At 39.2% G+C, this 15,629-nt stretch overlaps 1 protein-coding gene across 13 annotated transcripts in view; it reads left to right on the top strand.

Moving 5' to 3' along the window:
• Window positions 1-15,629, top strand: part of mvb12ba (multivesicular body subunit 12Ba) — a 168,031-nt gene that overhangs the window by 128,088 nt on the left and 24,314 nt on the right. For all 13 annotated transcript variants that reach the window (XM_078226449.1, XM_078226443.1, XM_078226450.1 and 10 more), the window contains one exon: window positions 2,815-2,874. In XM_078226449.1, coding sequence (XP_078082575.1) covers window positions 2,815-2,874 — 60 coding nt within the window. The remainder of the gene's footprint in view (window positions 1-2,814; window positions 2,875-15,629) is intronic.

Genomic DNA, 15,629 nt, shown 5'->3' with positions numbered 1-15,629 from the left:
TATAAATTATAACCATCATTATTTCTTGAAGTTTGGCTCCATCACTGTATGCACTGTTTTATATTGAGTGCACAGATAAGAATCACTGAATTTTTACAGTGCAGAAGGAGGCCGTTTGGCCCTTTGTCTCTTCACTGGCTCTCTGAATGAGAAGCTAACTGAGTGCCATTCCCCTGCCTCCTCCCCATAGCCCTTAACAGTCTAATTCCCTTTTGAATTTTTTGATTGAACTTGCCTCCACCACACTCTCTCAGGCAGTGCATTCCAGACCTCAACTACTCACTGCACGACATAGCTTTATCCTTTTGCTACTTTTGCTTCGTTACCTTAAATATGTGCCCTCTTGTTCTCAATCCTTTCATGAGTGGGAGCAGTTCCTCCTTATTTTGGGGGGGAATTTGTAATGGGATAGAAAAGAAATTTGCAATAAATTTCTATTGAAGAGAATGGATTATCAGCAAAACTGTAAACGCTGTGTAACTTGTTTGAGGGGTTGAAGATGATTTCATGTTTAAATGTCCATCACTTTATAACTGTCAATAGGAACGGAACATTGCTTAGTAATTCGATGTGTTTACTTCAGAGATCCCAAGTTACTTGTCAACTCAAGCTTAAGCACAATTAATTTAATTGCTTTGAAATATTGCAAAGAAAGCTTCAAAATAGTACTTGGGGTTCTAACAAAGTACATCGTTAGAGAGTAATGAGAGGGCAGTACTTTCAAAGATCTTTTCTTTCCCATCTATATGCTACTTTGAGTGACAGCATTTCTAAGGACAGACTCTACTTCTGTATTTTTGTTGGCAAACTTCTCTTCACTATTTTCCTTATGTCACAATTGTCCTTAAGTGCCTGTTTGATGCAAAGTTATGGGTGAGACTGAATTTTCTCCAATTAAATGTCACAAAGATCAAAGCCAATATTTTCAGCTTCCTCGTTGCTGACTTCATTCGCCACCCCCATTTCCCTCATTGCTGACTCCATTCGCCACCCCCATTTCTCTCATTGCTGACTCCATTCGCCACCCCCATTTCCCTCATTGCTGACTCTCCTGCCCCCCACCTCATTCAAGCTGAATCAGATATTGACAAACCTTAGCATCCTGGTCAAAACCGTGGAGCTCCCTCCCTAACAACACCTACACCACATGGACAGCAGCAATTCAAGAAGGGGGCTCACCACCACCTTCTCGAGAAGAATTGGGGATTGGCCTTTCAAGTGATGTGCACGTCCCATGAACAAAAAAAAACATTTCTTCACCATTAAGGCCATTTATTTGCCTTTATAACATCGGCCAGCATCCCTACTTCATACGCCTGGATGGGAACGTGACGTTGAGACCGAAGATCAGCCAAAACCATGTTGATTTACAGAGCAGACTCAAGGGACATTATGATCCAATCCTGCTCCTATTTGTTGTGTTCTTATCCCACTGCTGCCAAAACATTTATCCAAACTTTTGCAAGCTGTAGGCTCACATTTCTTTGACACCTTGTTGATCAGCCTCAGAATTTCCAACTGTCGCACTCCAACTCATCCAAATTTCTTTCTGCCCACAACAGGCCTTACCCTTGGCTGTATTCCCCTTTCATCCCCCTGTTTACTGACCTCTTATCTCCCCACACAGAGAATTTAGAATCTTAACACACAAATCAAATCCGTCCAAACCCTCACTCCAAATAACTCTGTGATTTCCTCCAACCCCTCATCTTCTCCCATGTCTTCCAGCCCTCTGATTCTGAGCAGATATGCAACTCATCCTCCCTCCATCTGTTAAAAAGCCCCACATCTTTGGATTGAGTCCTTTCAGCTGTATTCTCTTGTATTTTCTTGCTGAAGTTCCCAGTCATAGAATTTTACAGGACAGAAGAGGCCCTTTGACCCATTGTGTCAAGCATCTATCTATTCTAAGCCCGTTTTCCAGCACTTGGTCCGTAGCCTTGTATGCTATAGAGTTTCAAATGCTCATCGAAATGCTGTTTAAATGTTGTGAGGGTTCCTGCCCCTACCATCCTTTCAGGCAGTGAGTTCCAAATTTCCACAACCCTTTGGGTGAAAATGTTTTTCTTCAAATCCCCTTTAAATCTCCTGCCCCTTATCTTAAATCTATGCCTCCTGGTTATTAATCCCTCTACTAAGGGAAAGCATTTCTTCTTATCTACCCCATCTATGTCCTTCACAATTTTGTACACCTCAAACAGGTCCCCCTCAGTTTTCTCTGCTCTTTAGCAAAATAACCACAGCCTATCCAGCCTCTCTTCATAGCTGAAATACTCCAGGCCAGGCAACATCCTGGTGAATCTCCTCTGCACCCTCTCCAGTGCAATCATATCCTCTCAATCTCCCTTCTCGTTTTAAATTTTCTCACCCTTTTAACCTTGCTTTCATCTAATTCTCGTAACTCTCCCAAAAATTAGAGCCCTTTTCCCCCTTCTGAAGCATTTAGGAATGCTTCTGTAGGTATACGGTGCTAACCAAATGCAAATCTAGATGGTATTGAGCAGAACACAGCACTCAAGTAGAGAAGTATCTCAACTAATTGATTTATCAAGTAAAATTTTAGATTAGCGTTTAAGGGTGAATAAAATAAATAAGACTTTTTGAAAGAACAACTATGAGAAACTTAGTCATGAATCTTAAAAGGGTATGCATCCATGCATAAAATGATTGGTTGTAATCATAGGTTTTAGTCTGTCAAATAACCTTTGTTTGATAGCGGTGATTTATCAGAATTAATGTTAGCTATAATTTTGTGCTCTTTGGAGTTGCTTTGAATTTTGTTAACACCATTTTGATTTTTGAATTTGATTTCAGGTGCAACCAGTTGATTTAATGGGCATAACAATCAAGTCGTTGGCTGAAATAGAAAGAGAAGTAAGTATTTATTTGTAAATCACCTGAAAGGATACAATAATAATCACATATAATGGAATAAGGCATCAACCAGTTAGTTGGGAGTAAACCAGTTGTTTAAGGTGTTCACCCAATCTGATGTGTGTAGACCTTCCTCCAAACCAATTCCGATTGTCAGTCACACCTTTGACTGTCATCCAGTAACACATTTTCTTATTTATTTTTGTTCTTTTATTGCAATATGTCTGGTGGGCTAGTGCCTTTTCCAGAGCATCTCTAGTGTAAAAATAATTAGTGCCACATTTTAGCTGATGAGCTCTTTGTTTTTGGATTTCCATTATGGGTTTGTAGATTTGTAAAAGTTTATTTATTAGTGCTACAAGCAGGCTCACATTAACACTGCAATGAAGTTACTGTGAAAATCCCCTCGTTGCCACACTCCAGTGCCTGTTCAGGTACACCTAGGGAGAATTTAGCATGGCCAATGCACCTAACCAGCATGTCTTTCTGATTGTGGGAGGAAACCGGAGCACCCGGAGGAAACCCACACAAACACGGAGAGAACGCGCAAACACTGCAGAAACCCGGGAATCGAACCCGGGTCCCTGGCGCTGTGATGCAACAATGCTAACCACTATGCCACCGTGCTGTACCATTGAGTCATGGGTCTTTCACTGTGACTATTACAAATAACTTTTGTTGGCGCCGTTTACTGATCTGTGAAAATGTCTATTAATAGACATTTTTAAACCAAATTCATACACACTGCATTGAAATAGATTCTAGGGAGAGTTGCTGCAAGCTGAGCAAAAGGATTGTTTTTACTGGAAGATGTCAAACTTAATCTTTCACAAGCACAAACTGACCTTGAGCTGTAGATATCCAAAAATACATGTTTTCAATTCCGGGTCAGGAAGAGATTAGTAAAAGATTCGGGATCCACTTGAGGGAAGATAATTAGGTCACTGAAACTCATGCAACCTCTTTGAGCTCCGACAAAGATCTGGACTGCTGTTACTTTGGTGTCTTCAACTCCATGTGTTCTCATTCTTAACAGATGCACAAGTCATATCTCCAGCCCAGTGAGACTAAAGTAGATTGTTGAAGCACAACGCGGCCTGTTTAGAACCAACAGTTGCTGAAATTATCTTAAAGCATAGACAGCCGATGAATTGGATCCTATCAATCTCCAGGGACATAAGCTTCTTTTTTGTCTTCCTTCTTTCATTATCTGGAGTAGCTCAGTAGTAGCATTCTGGCCTCAGATTCGAAGTTATATGTTCACACATCAATCCAGCGATTTTAGTACATTATCTGGGTTGATACTTCATTGCAGTACTGAGGAATTCCTGCACTTCAGATAAGACATTAATTTGAAGTTGCATCTGTCTCCTCAAGTGGACATAAAAGTTTCATTGACACAAACTAATGAAGAGCAGGGAAGCCCTCCCGGTGTTTTGGCCAATGTCTATGACTCAATTAGCATCAAAAAGATGATAATCTAGTCATGTATTTCAATATTATTTGTCAAACCTTGCAGTGTGTTAATTGGCTGCCGTATTACCCTACATTGCATCAATGACTACAATAGAAGAGTACTTCATTGACAATGAAGTGCTTGGGGTGCCATAAAGTGACGAAAAACATTAAATAAATGCCAGTTGTTTCTCTATTAGAAAATTAGGTTTCTGGAACTTCAAACTCAACGATGATTAGCTCCCTTAGATCTCCATAGATAAATTTCAGGAAACAGATTTTTAAATTGATAGCTGTGCTCCTGAAGAGACCAGGCTAACAAAGCAGTGTACTATTCCTGTTTCTATTAGTTTTTCAAACCAGGATTGGAACGATGGGTGGGGAGAGTATTTTGAGCAGAAAGCATTCAATGTTAGCTGTCATTTTAAGTGAGTTGGCCTACTCTGCAAAATTTGGTGTTGAACCACCATTGAAGCCCAGATGCAGTATCTACCATTCAAGCATTTATATCGTTCATGGTTGAGTTGAAATTTTGATTTTGCCGCCAACCAGAATATCTCCAAATGGCATGAACATTTCTATCTCTTCAGAAACAAGCCAGTATTTTTTTGCGGGGCGGTGAGTGTTGGAGGAATGAAGCATTTATTTCACCTTGTTAATCTGATGTCAATGCCAGTTATGGAGGATTGCGTGACTGGACAATAGCTAGCTTTTCCAAGTTGAAGAGGGACTGCAGTAAAAGAGGAATGTGTGTTGATTCTGGACAGTGAAGCCTAAATTAACTAAAAGTTAGCAAAATGATTCTAGTCATTTCTATTAATAGACATTTTTAAACCAAATCCATACACGCTGCATTGAAATAGATTCTAGGGAGACTTGAGAAGAAAATAAATAAAGCTGAAGGCATTCGACCTCAATGGTGTATGATTTTAAATTGGGAAATGCCAGTTCCTTCAAGCAAAATGGAGTGCCTATTGTTGCAACTATCTGAAAGAAGCTCCAACTCCCCTGGTGTGCAATGCTATTACATCTTAATTATGAATGTCATTCATGATTGACAGGTAACTCTGTAAACAATTCAGCCTTCAGCATAGTCACATTTATTGAATGAACCAAACTCTACCTTCCAGTGTGTCTGCAAATATACAGGACGTTATTGCAATATCTGCAGAATCACACCTGACATTTCTTTGCCTTAAAACAATTCAGTGGAATTGCATTTTTAACAGAAGCGCACTGTCTGCTGTCAGGTATTGCTGATTTAGGTCTTGCTTAGCTCAATGCTTAGCAGTCTTGCATCAGATCCATTCCAGGGACTTTAACATATAATCTAGGCTAGCTCTGCAGTGCAGAACTGAGGGAATACTGCATTGTTGGTAGGCGCTATCTTTCAGATGATAAGTTAACTTGAAGTTCTATCTGTCATACAGATAGACATTAAAGATCGCGTGGCATCATTCAAATGAGCTCCCTGGGTATTGTAATTAGCACCTATCCCTTGACCAACATCACTAAATAGAATATGGCGCCGTGGTTAGCAGTGCTGCTCACAGCGCCAGAGACCCAGGTTCGATTCCCGGCTTGGGGCACAGTCTGTGCGAAGTCTGCACATTCTCCCTGTGTCTGCGTAGGTTTCCTCCCACAGTCTGAACGACATGCTGATTAGGTGCATTGGCCATGCTAAATTCTCCCTCAGTGTACCCGAACAGGCGCCGGAGCGTGGTGACGAGGGGATTTTCTCAGTAACTTCATTGCTTTATTTACTTGTGACACTAGTAAATAAACTTTGGCCTTTTACCTCGTGGCTCTTTTGTGAAAGCTTTATGTAAATTATGCTGTCACATTTCCCTGCGTTGCAGTAACCGCTACACTTCAAAAGTGTTTCATTTGCTGTGAAGAGCTTTGGGTACGCTGAGGTTATCAAAGGCACTATTTAGATGCAAGTTCTCGTCTCCTTTTTTGCTCATCTGTAATGACATTCTAGCCTACATTTTGTACCCAAAGTAAAATTCAGCAAAACAACATGAGGCCTTTTCTTCCAAGATCTTAGTTGAAACTTAGGAACAGGTTTTGGTTCACAGCCATCTTTCAGTATGTGTCTCATGCAGTATGGAACACAAACTTCTTTGGAAGTTGAATTCCTTCATGGTTTGGGATGTTGGCCTCTGAAATCTAACTTTGATTATAAGTTGTTTAATCATCTCCCTTTGTACGTTTTCAGTGAGGAGAAAGCATAAAAAAAACAAACATGTCCTGCCCCAGGCAGGATTCTGATGCTCACAGTCCTGGTTTCCAGTGGGAGGATATATATCTCCGTGATAGAGCAGGGAAAGAATATTTTCTTCAGAAATATTTTGGAAGCCTGTGGTGGATTGTCAAAAGACTTTGTTGCACTTGGCTTTTATAATGTCTTTGATTTACCTTTGATCATAAAACTACCTGTCATTCAATCTGTTAACATAGATCAGAAGGAAATAGATGTGGGAATAGATGGATTGGTTTCTCAAACAATTACTCTTCTGTCATCTTTTAAACAATTGACTTTTTTTTAGTGCTATCACTGATGCGCCACAGATATTTCTTCAGTGGTTGCTGCCTTTCCTGTTCTGTCTAAGGTCTTCCCACAGGAAGTTTGGCAATCCTTGTCTAGTGATCTTAGGACCACTCTTTTTAAACCTGGGCTCTCGATATAATCGAGAGGAGCAGGTTGCCAGAGACCCTGCAAGAATTGACTCCCTTTGAAGTCGAATTTACACAAATTGGCTTTGGAAGCGCCTCCTGTGCCTGTCCATAGATTTAAGTTTTCTCCTGAAAGGTTTAGGTTGATCTCCTGTGTATTTGGCAGGCTTCAAAGGCAGTCATACTACTGGAATTCTTAATGTTTGATTGTAGTGAATTACATAATAAAGCAAGGCGGTGATGCTGTTGATTGGAAAATGAGCGATGGCATACCATTTGAGGGTCAGGGCAAAACAATAACATTTTGTGAAATAGAAACCCTGAGATCCCAGAACATTTTATACTCGTTATGGTCCAAAGTTTATTTTTTTTTCTTTAACCAGCAATGTTGTATTGTAAAATTCAACTAGTAGCTCATGACTGAAGAGTAGATCTAAGCTGCCATAATTAGATCTAATTAACCATAATTACTGATGTGATGAGAGATTGAACCAGTGGAATTCTGAACTCTTGTACGGATGGGTACCTCTCTGTGAATTAATCTTTGAAACTGGTGGGAAATAGTATTCCCTAAGAAGTACCTGATCAGATATTTAGACATCCTACTTCATTATCTCCAGCTACTTTTTCCAAATTTGGTTGAGGGTATTTTGTTTTCGTTGGAGAGTCTTCATTAAGACTGATGGCATCCGTTGGACATGAAACAGGAAGTGCAGATAGGTTTCATGAGACTTCTTACTTGTGTTAGAGATCCAAGTTCAGTGGAAAGACGAGAAAACCTGAACTTTTCAGAATGGATAGATATCAGAGAAATGACCTTGTACTTTAAATTGCAAATGTATGGAAATACGACACAAACAAATGAAAGGCAAATTTAGGACTGATTTTTGTTAAGTGATCGATACATGGAATGGACCCCAGCAATGAACAGTGGAGGCAAAAATTATGGAATGATTTGAGAAGCCACTTGATACTTCATCTTTGGCTGTGTTTTGCATATATGAACTATGTTAAGCTGAGTACCCATCTTCATTCATATGCACATGATGGCGAGGTAGAGGTCACTGCTCCATCTTACCTGCCCAACTGGTTGTCAAGTATTATACACCAGGATACAGATACTCCCTCCCCACCCTGAGAAATGTGATCTCCTGGGAGAGTTGAGAAAAAACAAATGTAAAAACAGGTCCAGTTATTGGAAAATGGAAGCTTCCTTTTCAACCCTTTAGGCGATCAAATCTGTATGTTTAAAATCTTGAAGGGGTTTGCTAAATTAATTAACAAGGAACTGTTTTCATTGACAAAAGGATTAGCCCCCAGGGGATATGGATTTAAGACGATTGCCGAAAGAACCAGAGGCTACATTATGGTGCAACGTTTTTTTAAGCACAGAGCATTGTTGTGATCTGAAATAGGCTGATTGAAAGAGTGGTGAAAGCAGGTTCAAAGAGATCATAGGGCTATGGGGAAAAAGCAAGGATGTGAGATTAATTGGATAGCTTCACCAAAGAACTGTCACATTGATGGCCAGAATGATGACCTGTGCTTTATTTTCTATGGTAATGTGAACTTGTATTAAGATTTCCCATGTTAGCATCCTTTCCAAAGTTGCACCATGAGAGGAGACCAAAATTGGTTTTGGTTTTCTAACTGAGGCCTCACCAGGTTCTTGCACAAGGATAAAATGGTACGCATTTTTTTGTAGTGCATTTTCCTGTGACTACAACCTAAACCCATATTTGCTTTAGCTATAGCTTCATGACATTGTTCATGAACCCTTGAGAAAATGATGCACCTAAAACAGATGTTTGTCTTTTTTTAATTTCATTTACGGGATATGGGCATTGCTGGCTGAGCCGGCATTTATTGCCATCCATTTCAGAGGGCATTTAAGAGTCAACCACATTGCTGTGGATCTAGAGTCACATGTAGGCCAGGTAAGGATGGTAGATGGATTTTTATGGCAAACAACGATGGTTTAGATAGACTTGTAATTCCAGATCTTTTTTTAATTGAATTAAAATTTCACCATCTGCGCTGATGGGATTTGAATCTGGATTCCCAGATCTTGACCTGGGCCACCTGGATTACCAGTCCACTGCCTCCCAGTACGATATCACTGCCTCCCCATCATCACTGGCTCCAGTTCTGTCTCCTGTAAGATGTATATACATTTGGAATGGCCCTCATTTGCCAAAACTCTGCTCTTCTATACACTCCATGTCATTTGCCAAGCATGCCCATTCTCCATGATTTTATTTTGCAATCAAGTGAAACTCCCTAGCTGTAGCAATGGAAAAGTTTGATCAGGATAGAGGTGAGATTAATAATATGTTGTCGTTGGGCGATTATGTATCTCTGGCATGAGGCCAAAAATACAAGTGTAAGGTTTTATATGACATTGCCCCACACCAAATCGTTTACTATCGGCGTAACTGCTTAGTCGGGTGGTATGAATGTACTTCTTGCTACAATGGCTGTCTCCTTTTACATGGGATAGGAATTGGAAATTGTTGGGCTTCTCAGGATTTGTCCAATGCCTTTCACACCTTGTTCAGAACTTTGATAGACCATTTCTATCACTCAACTGCTCTGATGCCATAAAGGCAGAAAGTGCTGGAAAAAAACCAGCAGGTCTGACACCATCTGTGCAGAGAGAAACAAAGCTGACATTTCAAGTCCAATATGAGTCTTCGGAGTTCCAAAGAAAGAGTCTTTTTGGACTTGAAACATTAATTGTTTCTCTCTCCACAGAGGCTGCCAGACTTGCTGGGTTTTTCTGGCACTTTCTGTTTCTATTTCATATTTCCACCATGTGTCATATTTTGCTTCTAATTTGGTACTCTGATGCTCTCCCTATTAAATCTGTAATCTCTCCATTTCTTTGATCAATATTCAGCTAAACCATTTTGCTACTCTAAATATCTGATTTCTTGTTAGTGACCAATTTTTAACAGCTAAATTATTGGTTCTCCTAATGAGAACTTTAAGAATGAATGTCGCTATCTATCCAACACTTCCATGTGACATTTTCAAAATCATTGCCTCTTTGCCAAAACTTGTTTTGTGATTTATTTTGTTTCTGCACTTCAGTGTTACATTAAATGTTGTGCAGAGCCTAAATTCAAATTGGATAAACAATTTAGTTACTTCATGTTAAACAGTCGTAACAAGCCTTTCCAGTCAATATTATAGGAACAAATTCTATTAAAGATTTTTTTTTCTATTTTGCTAATGACATTCTGTAAATCGTTTTTGAATAAAAATCAAACATTTTGGATTCAGGCATTCATTTGTCAGAGAAAGGGTTATTTGTTTGTGGATGCTTCCATTAAAGTTGGACATTGGCATGTATGTAGGCAAAGCCCCTCTGGGAGGAGTTGGAATTGGAGGAGCCATTTCGATATTCTGCGTTCCCATTGGGCATTTCTTGCAAGCTTTTCCGCAAAATCAGATTGAGACCTATTTCTGTGTTAGCAGATAGCAGGATAAACTGGCATAGGACCAAGCTTGAGAAATACCACTCCCCTGTGTGGGCTGTGGGTTAGACCCTGGGGTGAAAGATAACACAGACACTACAAATAATGCAGGAACTAAGATGAATAAAGCTACAATAAAATCAAGGAGGGTATTAATTATAAATGTGCTGTAAATGATTAAGCAAATCTGAGGCGCATTAATGTGCTGTATTTAGTGAACTGGCGGGCAAAGAAGATAAATGAACTCTGAATGCAGAATGTGATGAAACAGTCATTGCTTCATATTCTAATTATTTAATGGAAGGGTGTTTAAGGGAAAGCAAAACCAAATGTTGTCTTGTGTGCCTCGTGAAAGCAGATCTCAAAATGCAGCCTTAAGTCTTTTTATTATTTGTTTTTCTGCGTAGCAGTTCAGATTATCCCCAATTTCGATGCCGTATACCAACGGAAGCTATCGCAAATCTACGTAGCTTCTCCACACCCACACCCCCTCCCCTGCCACAATTAGCATTTCCAATTGCATGTTTCTTGGAAAAAGAATGCTACGGTGATATTTTTCCCATAAATCAAGCCATGGTAAAAATGTTGAATGTTTTATGCAATGGAAGCAGATTAATCTTGGGAGTTAGCATTGTTTGTAAATTTAGCTCAGCAACATTGCAGTACTTGTACAGCCAAGTCGTTTATTGAATGTTAATCTGTGCATTTGCAGATGGCAGAGTAGGATAGCTTGAGCAGTACAGAATAGCATGGGTGATCATTAACGTTTTGAAATTCCAGCAAAGGTAAATGAAGTACAATAACACTTGGTGTTATTCGGTGTTCTATCTGAAACTCCGACTAACCGGAATTTCTAATGTTTCCCTCATACAAATTGTCACTTTACCAATTGGAAGCAACGACGAAGTTATCCAGAATTCTTACCTGTATACTATTTATACTTTAATTTATGTTTTAATGTACTGTTGAAGATTACAAGTCAAAGAATACTGTTCTATGCTTCCTGAGTAATTGTATATTCGTCTGTGCTATAAGCACTGCACTGTATTCCATTGTTAAATGGAACTCTCCATTAACCAGCATTTTTGATTAACCGGCACCACCCATTCTTCGCACATGCCTGCAAAAAAATGTAATTGGACAAAGAATCAAATTTAATATCAATTTTGAATGGGGCTTAGGTTTTAACTTTTTAAAATTAACAGTGGTTAATTTTTTTTAAAAATTGAAAGCATTGCATTCATAATTGTAATAGCTCCAAAAACAAAAAAGCATGTATGTTTAGAAACCCAAATATCTTCATCTTGCCGTGTTAGCACTGGAAATCCAAATAGTCAGTATTTTTCACTCTTTTCACATTCTCCCTGTTGTTGTTTCAATGTAACTGTATCTGCTCACTCTCTTACTATGATGTCAACTCTTAACATTTCGAATTAAAAATTTTGAGATGATGGTTTAAACTAGTCTGATGCATCAACATCATTCTTTTAATGCAAAATGCATGTTGCTTTGTCATGCTGTTTAAAGTTGTACACAGCCTACGCAGAGAATGGGAAAATGCTAATTTTCCCAAATAAATTTTAAGGGTAAATGTTGAATGTTTACTCTTCTGTAATTACTGATGCACAGTGCTATATTCACAAGATACTGATTGCACAGTATCAATGCTTGATATGACTGGTCCACATTAATAAACATATTTGCTAAGTGGCAAGAATTTTGAATGCTTGTTCTAGCAATTAGGTCCTTTTGATTCCCAAATGACTACAGAAACACTTCTTGATTATAATTGCTCGTAGTCACGCATATCTAATTTGTGTCTTTTTAAGTGTTAATTAGTAAACATTTTTAGCTGACATCTCTATGTATTTGTATTTTGAAAAATGAGTCCTGTTTCTTGCGTAGCTTGAGGCTGAAGCTGTTAGCTGTGACATCATGAAGTAGGTGGTAAATTGATGAAGACATGCTTGTCAGCCATAAAAAAAGCAGGGAAATTAAGAATTTTTGATCATCTTTGCTTTCATTCTGTGCATATACTCTAATGTTTCTTCATTATTTTTTAACCGGTGGACATTGATGCATGGGTTTTGTGATGGGGCCTCTGCTTTGTGCAATCCATCATGATAATTATACTTTTGTTTGTATTTTTGTAAGCAATTATCTGCTTTCTGAAGTAATGAGCATGCCCTGTGTTTGCCATGTGGTGTTAATGTTACTGTTAATTTACTCTTGAGAAAGTGGCGGTTCAGGCTTTAAATTTACAGGTTCAGAAAGTACCATTTAAAATGTTAAGCATGGTCTTTTAGCAGCACCTAGTGTTTTCTTCTCAAACTGCAGGATTTGAGATATGTTGCTTTTAAGCATTGCTTGAAGTTGGCCCTGTGTCATTATTTTTACCCAGTGCGTTACAGAATTATATATTACCAGTTATCTTAACATAGATTTGAAAACCTTCATTCAGTAGTACTGAAAGCATAAAATGGTTTTTCTGATGAGAGAAAAACATGAGGCAGAATGTTACGGCCTCTTCCGCTGGCAAGGTTTTCCCATCCTGCCGAAATCGATGGACTTTTGAAGGGCTCGCCACACTTTCCAGTCCTGCTGCCATAAAATTCCATAAACTACAATTTCTGTACAATATGCTGTGCATTGCAGACAAACTAATTTGTTCTGACTTGATGTGTGGAGCAGACATTAATTGATAATATACTGCAGTGAATCATCAAATCTAAAACAGGAAAATTAATTATGATAGCATAGTACCCACCATTAACCTGGTTACTTGTTTGTTTTTTTTAAGAAGAGATTTAACAAACTTGTTACAGATATTTTGATATGGATCTTACTCATTTTCTGCACGGAACTAAACTACATTAGAAAGTAAATAAATTTTAACAAATGAGCACAATTCTTCCTTTTCTATTCATTTTTCCAAGGCGCACAGCAATTGCAACTTGACAAGTTCAAAAGATAATTAACAATCATGTGCAAATAGGAAATCTGTTTAGGTGAATGCTACCTCAATTTATTTTTGGACCAATAATCAATATCATAAATACAGTAGCCAAGTTCCATTACAAATTGAAACTGCAGAGACATAATGCATAATGGGAAGCATAAAAGCGCTTTGGGCCATTCCCACTTCCACCACATGGGCAATAAATGGTGTAATGGGCATTCAAATATCTATGGTTCCCATCTGGCTTTCATTGACTATAGTGGACAAGGAATCAGCTTTGTCAACTGACTGCCACGTAGCAAAGGTTAACAAAAGACCCGATCAAAATAGAGCAATAGCACAATAATGGAAGAAGTGCAAGCAAATAAAGGGAACAATTTAAAATCTAACTTTACTGTTGGGATACTACAGGCAGCACCGTATCACAAGTGGTTCGCAGGGACCTGGATTCAATTCTGGCCTTGGGTGACTGTGTGGAGTTTGCACGTTCTCCCAGTGTCTGTGGATTTCCTCCAGTTTCCTCCCACACTCCAAAAATGTGCAGGTTAGGTTGATTGGCCATGGTAAATTTCCCCTTAGTGTCCCAAGATGTGTAGATTAGGGGGATTTACAAGCTAAATACGTTGGGTTACAGGGATAGGGCCTTAATGAGATTGTCGTCAGAGAGTCAGTGCAGGCTCGATGGGCTGAATGGCCTCCTTCTGCACTCTAGGGATTCTGTTCTATGATCTTGGCAGATAAGATACTGTATATTGATAGTTCTGCTGCCAAGAGCTCTGTCAGATGAGGCTGTACCTTTAACTTAATAACATGAATCTGCTTGTTTTATATTTTGTACCTCCCCATAACGTGGTGTAAATCCACTGGGAGAAATTCACAGTGGGGGTTTCATTAAAGAATGTTTGTTTCCTACAGTTCTATGATCTTGTCCTTCAGCTGCCACTTGGCGGAACAGCTATGATATCAGCTATTGATCTAACTTATTCAGCAGCAGAGTGTCAAACTGTTGCTTTCATATTCAGGAGAGCTTTGATTCTGTGCTGTGAATCGGTTGGTTCTGCATTCTAGCCTTACAAGATTCATTTTCAGCAATGTCCTTCTGTGGGGTTGGTCAGATAAGACTGCAGTATTTTCCTTCACTCCAGAACATTTTCTTCTTTAGTCTCCAAGTATTGGTTGAGCTAAAAGTCGCTCGGCACGCAGAGGGCCTGGCACTATGGGTTTGGCTTTACCTGTAACTGATCATCATGAATGGTATCTACCGTGAGACATAGCTTTGAAAAGTCTGAAGCTCCTCTCAAGCATTGAGAGCACCAAGTCAGTATCTCATAAAATGGTTGCTTCATTCAGAACATCACCTTGGAAACAGGTCTTTGGAGTTAGGCATGCAGTTAAAATCTAAGAAGAAACTTGAGCATTTCCAGCACAAGAGGTGGTGTCATAGTTGATTGCAGGAACCAATATTCTCCAGAGTATTAGTATATTGGTGACCTTACATGGTGCAGGCATTCCTCGCAGCTGAAAGGCATTTGGTTCCCCTGCAATCGTGTGTTTGATGTTCATACCTAGCTCCATGATGTGAACAATATAGCTGCTGTATCTTCAATATTGTGCAACATCTGTGGGTCAGGTGCTTCAAACCCTTTCAGTTGCAGTACCGAGGGTGCCATCTTTCAGATCTAACATTAAACCAAGGCCACATCTGCTCACTCAAGCAAGCATAATCGATTCCCTGACGCTGTATGACAATGAGTGGGAATTTTTCCCAGTGTCTTGGCCAACATTTATCCCTCAACCATTTATCTCTGATTTTCTTCTAAGGACTTTTTGTACAAATCAGTTGGCATTACATTTGAACAGTGACTACAGTTAGAAAATAATGGTACTCAACTGGCCATGAAATGATTTGGGATGTCCTGAGGCTCTGAACAGTTGTATATAAATGTGAATTATTTTATAAGATTCCTTTTATAACAACTGGACACAAAGGTGTTTGCTAGCACACATACCTCTGAATAACTTGGTTGAGTAATGTGGGATAGTTTATTAAAAGCTAATTTATTAGTGTTAGAAGTAGAGCTTACATTAACACTGCAATGAGGTTACTGTGAAAATCCCCTAGTTGTCAGACTCCGGCACCTGTTCGGGTACACTAACGAAGAATTTAGCACGACCATTGCACC

Source organism: Mustelus asterias, chromosome 13 (assembly GCF_964213995.1).
Source record: "Mustelus asterias chromosome 13, sMusAst1.hap1.1, whole genome shotgun sequence".
Lineage (NCBI taxonomy): Eukaryota > Metazoa > Chordata > Chondrichthyes > Carcharhiniformes > Triakidae > Mustelus > Mustelus asterias.
Note: the sequence above shows the minus strand (reverse complement) of the source record. Positions and strands in the feature narration are given on the sequence as shown.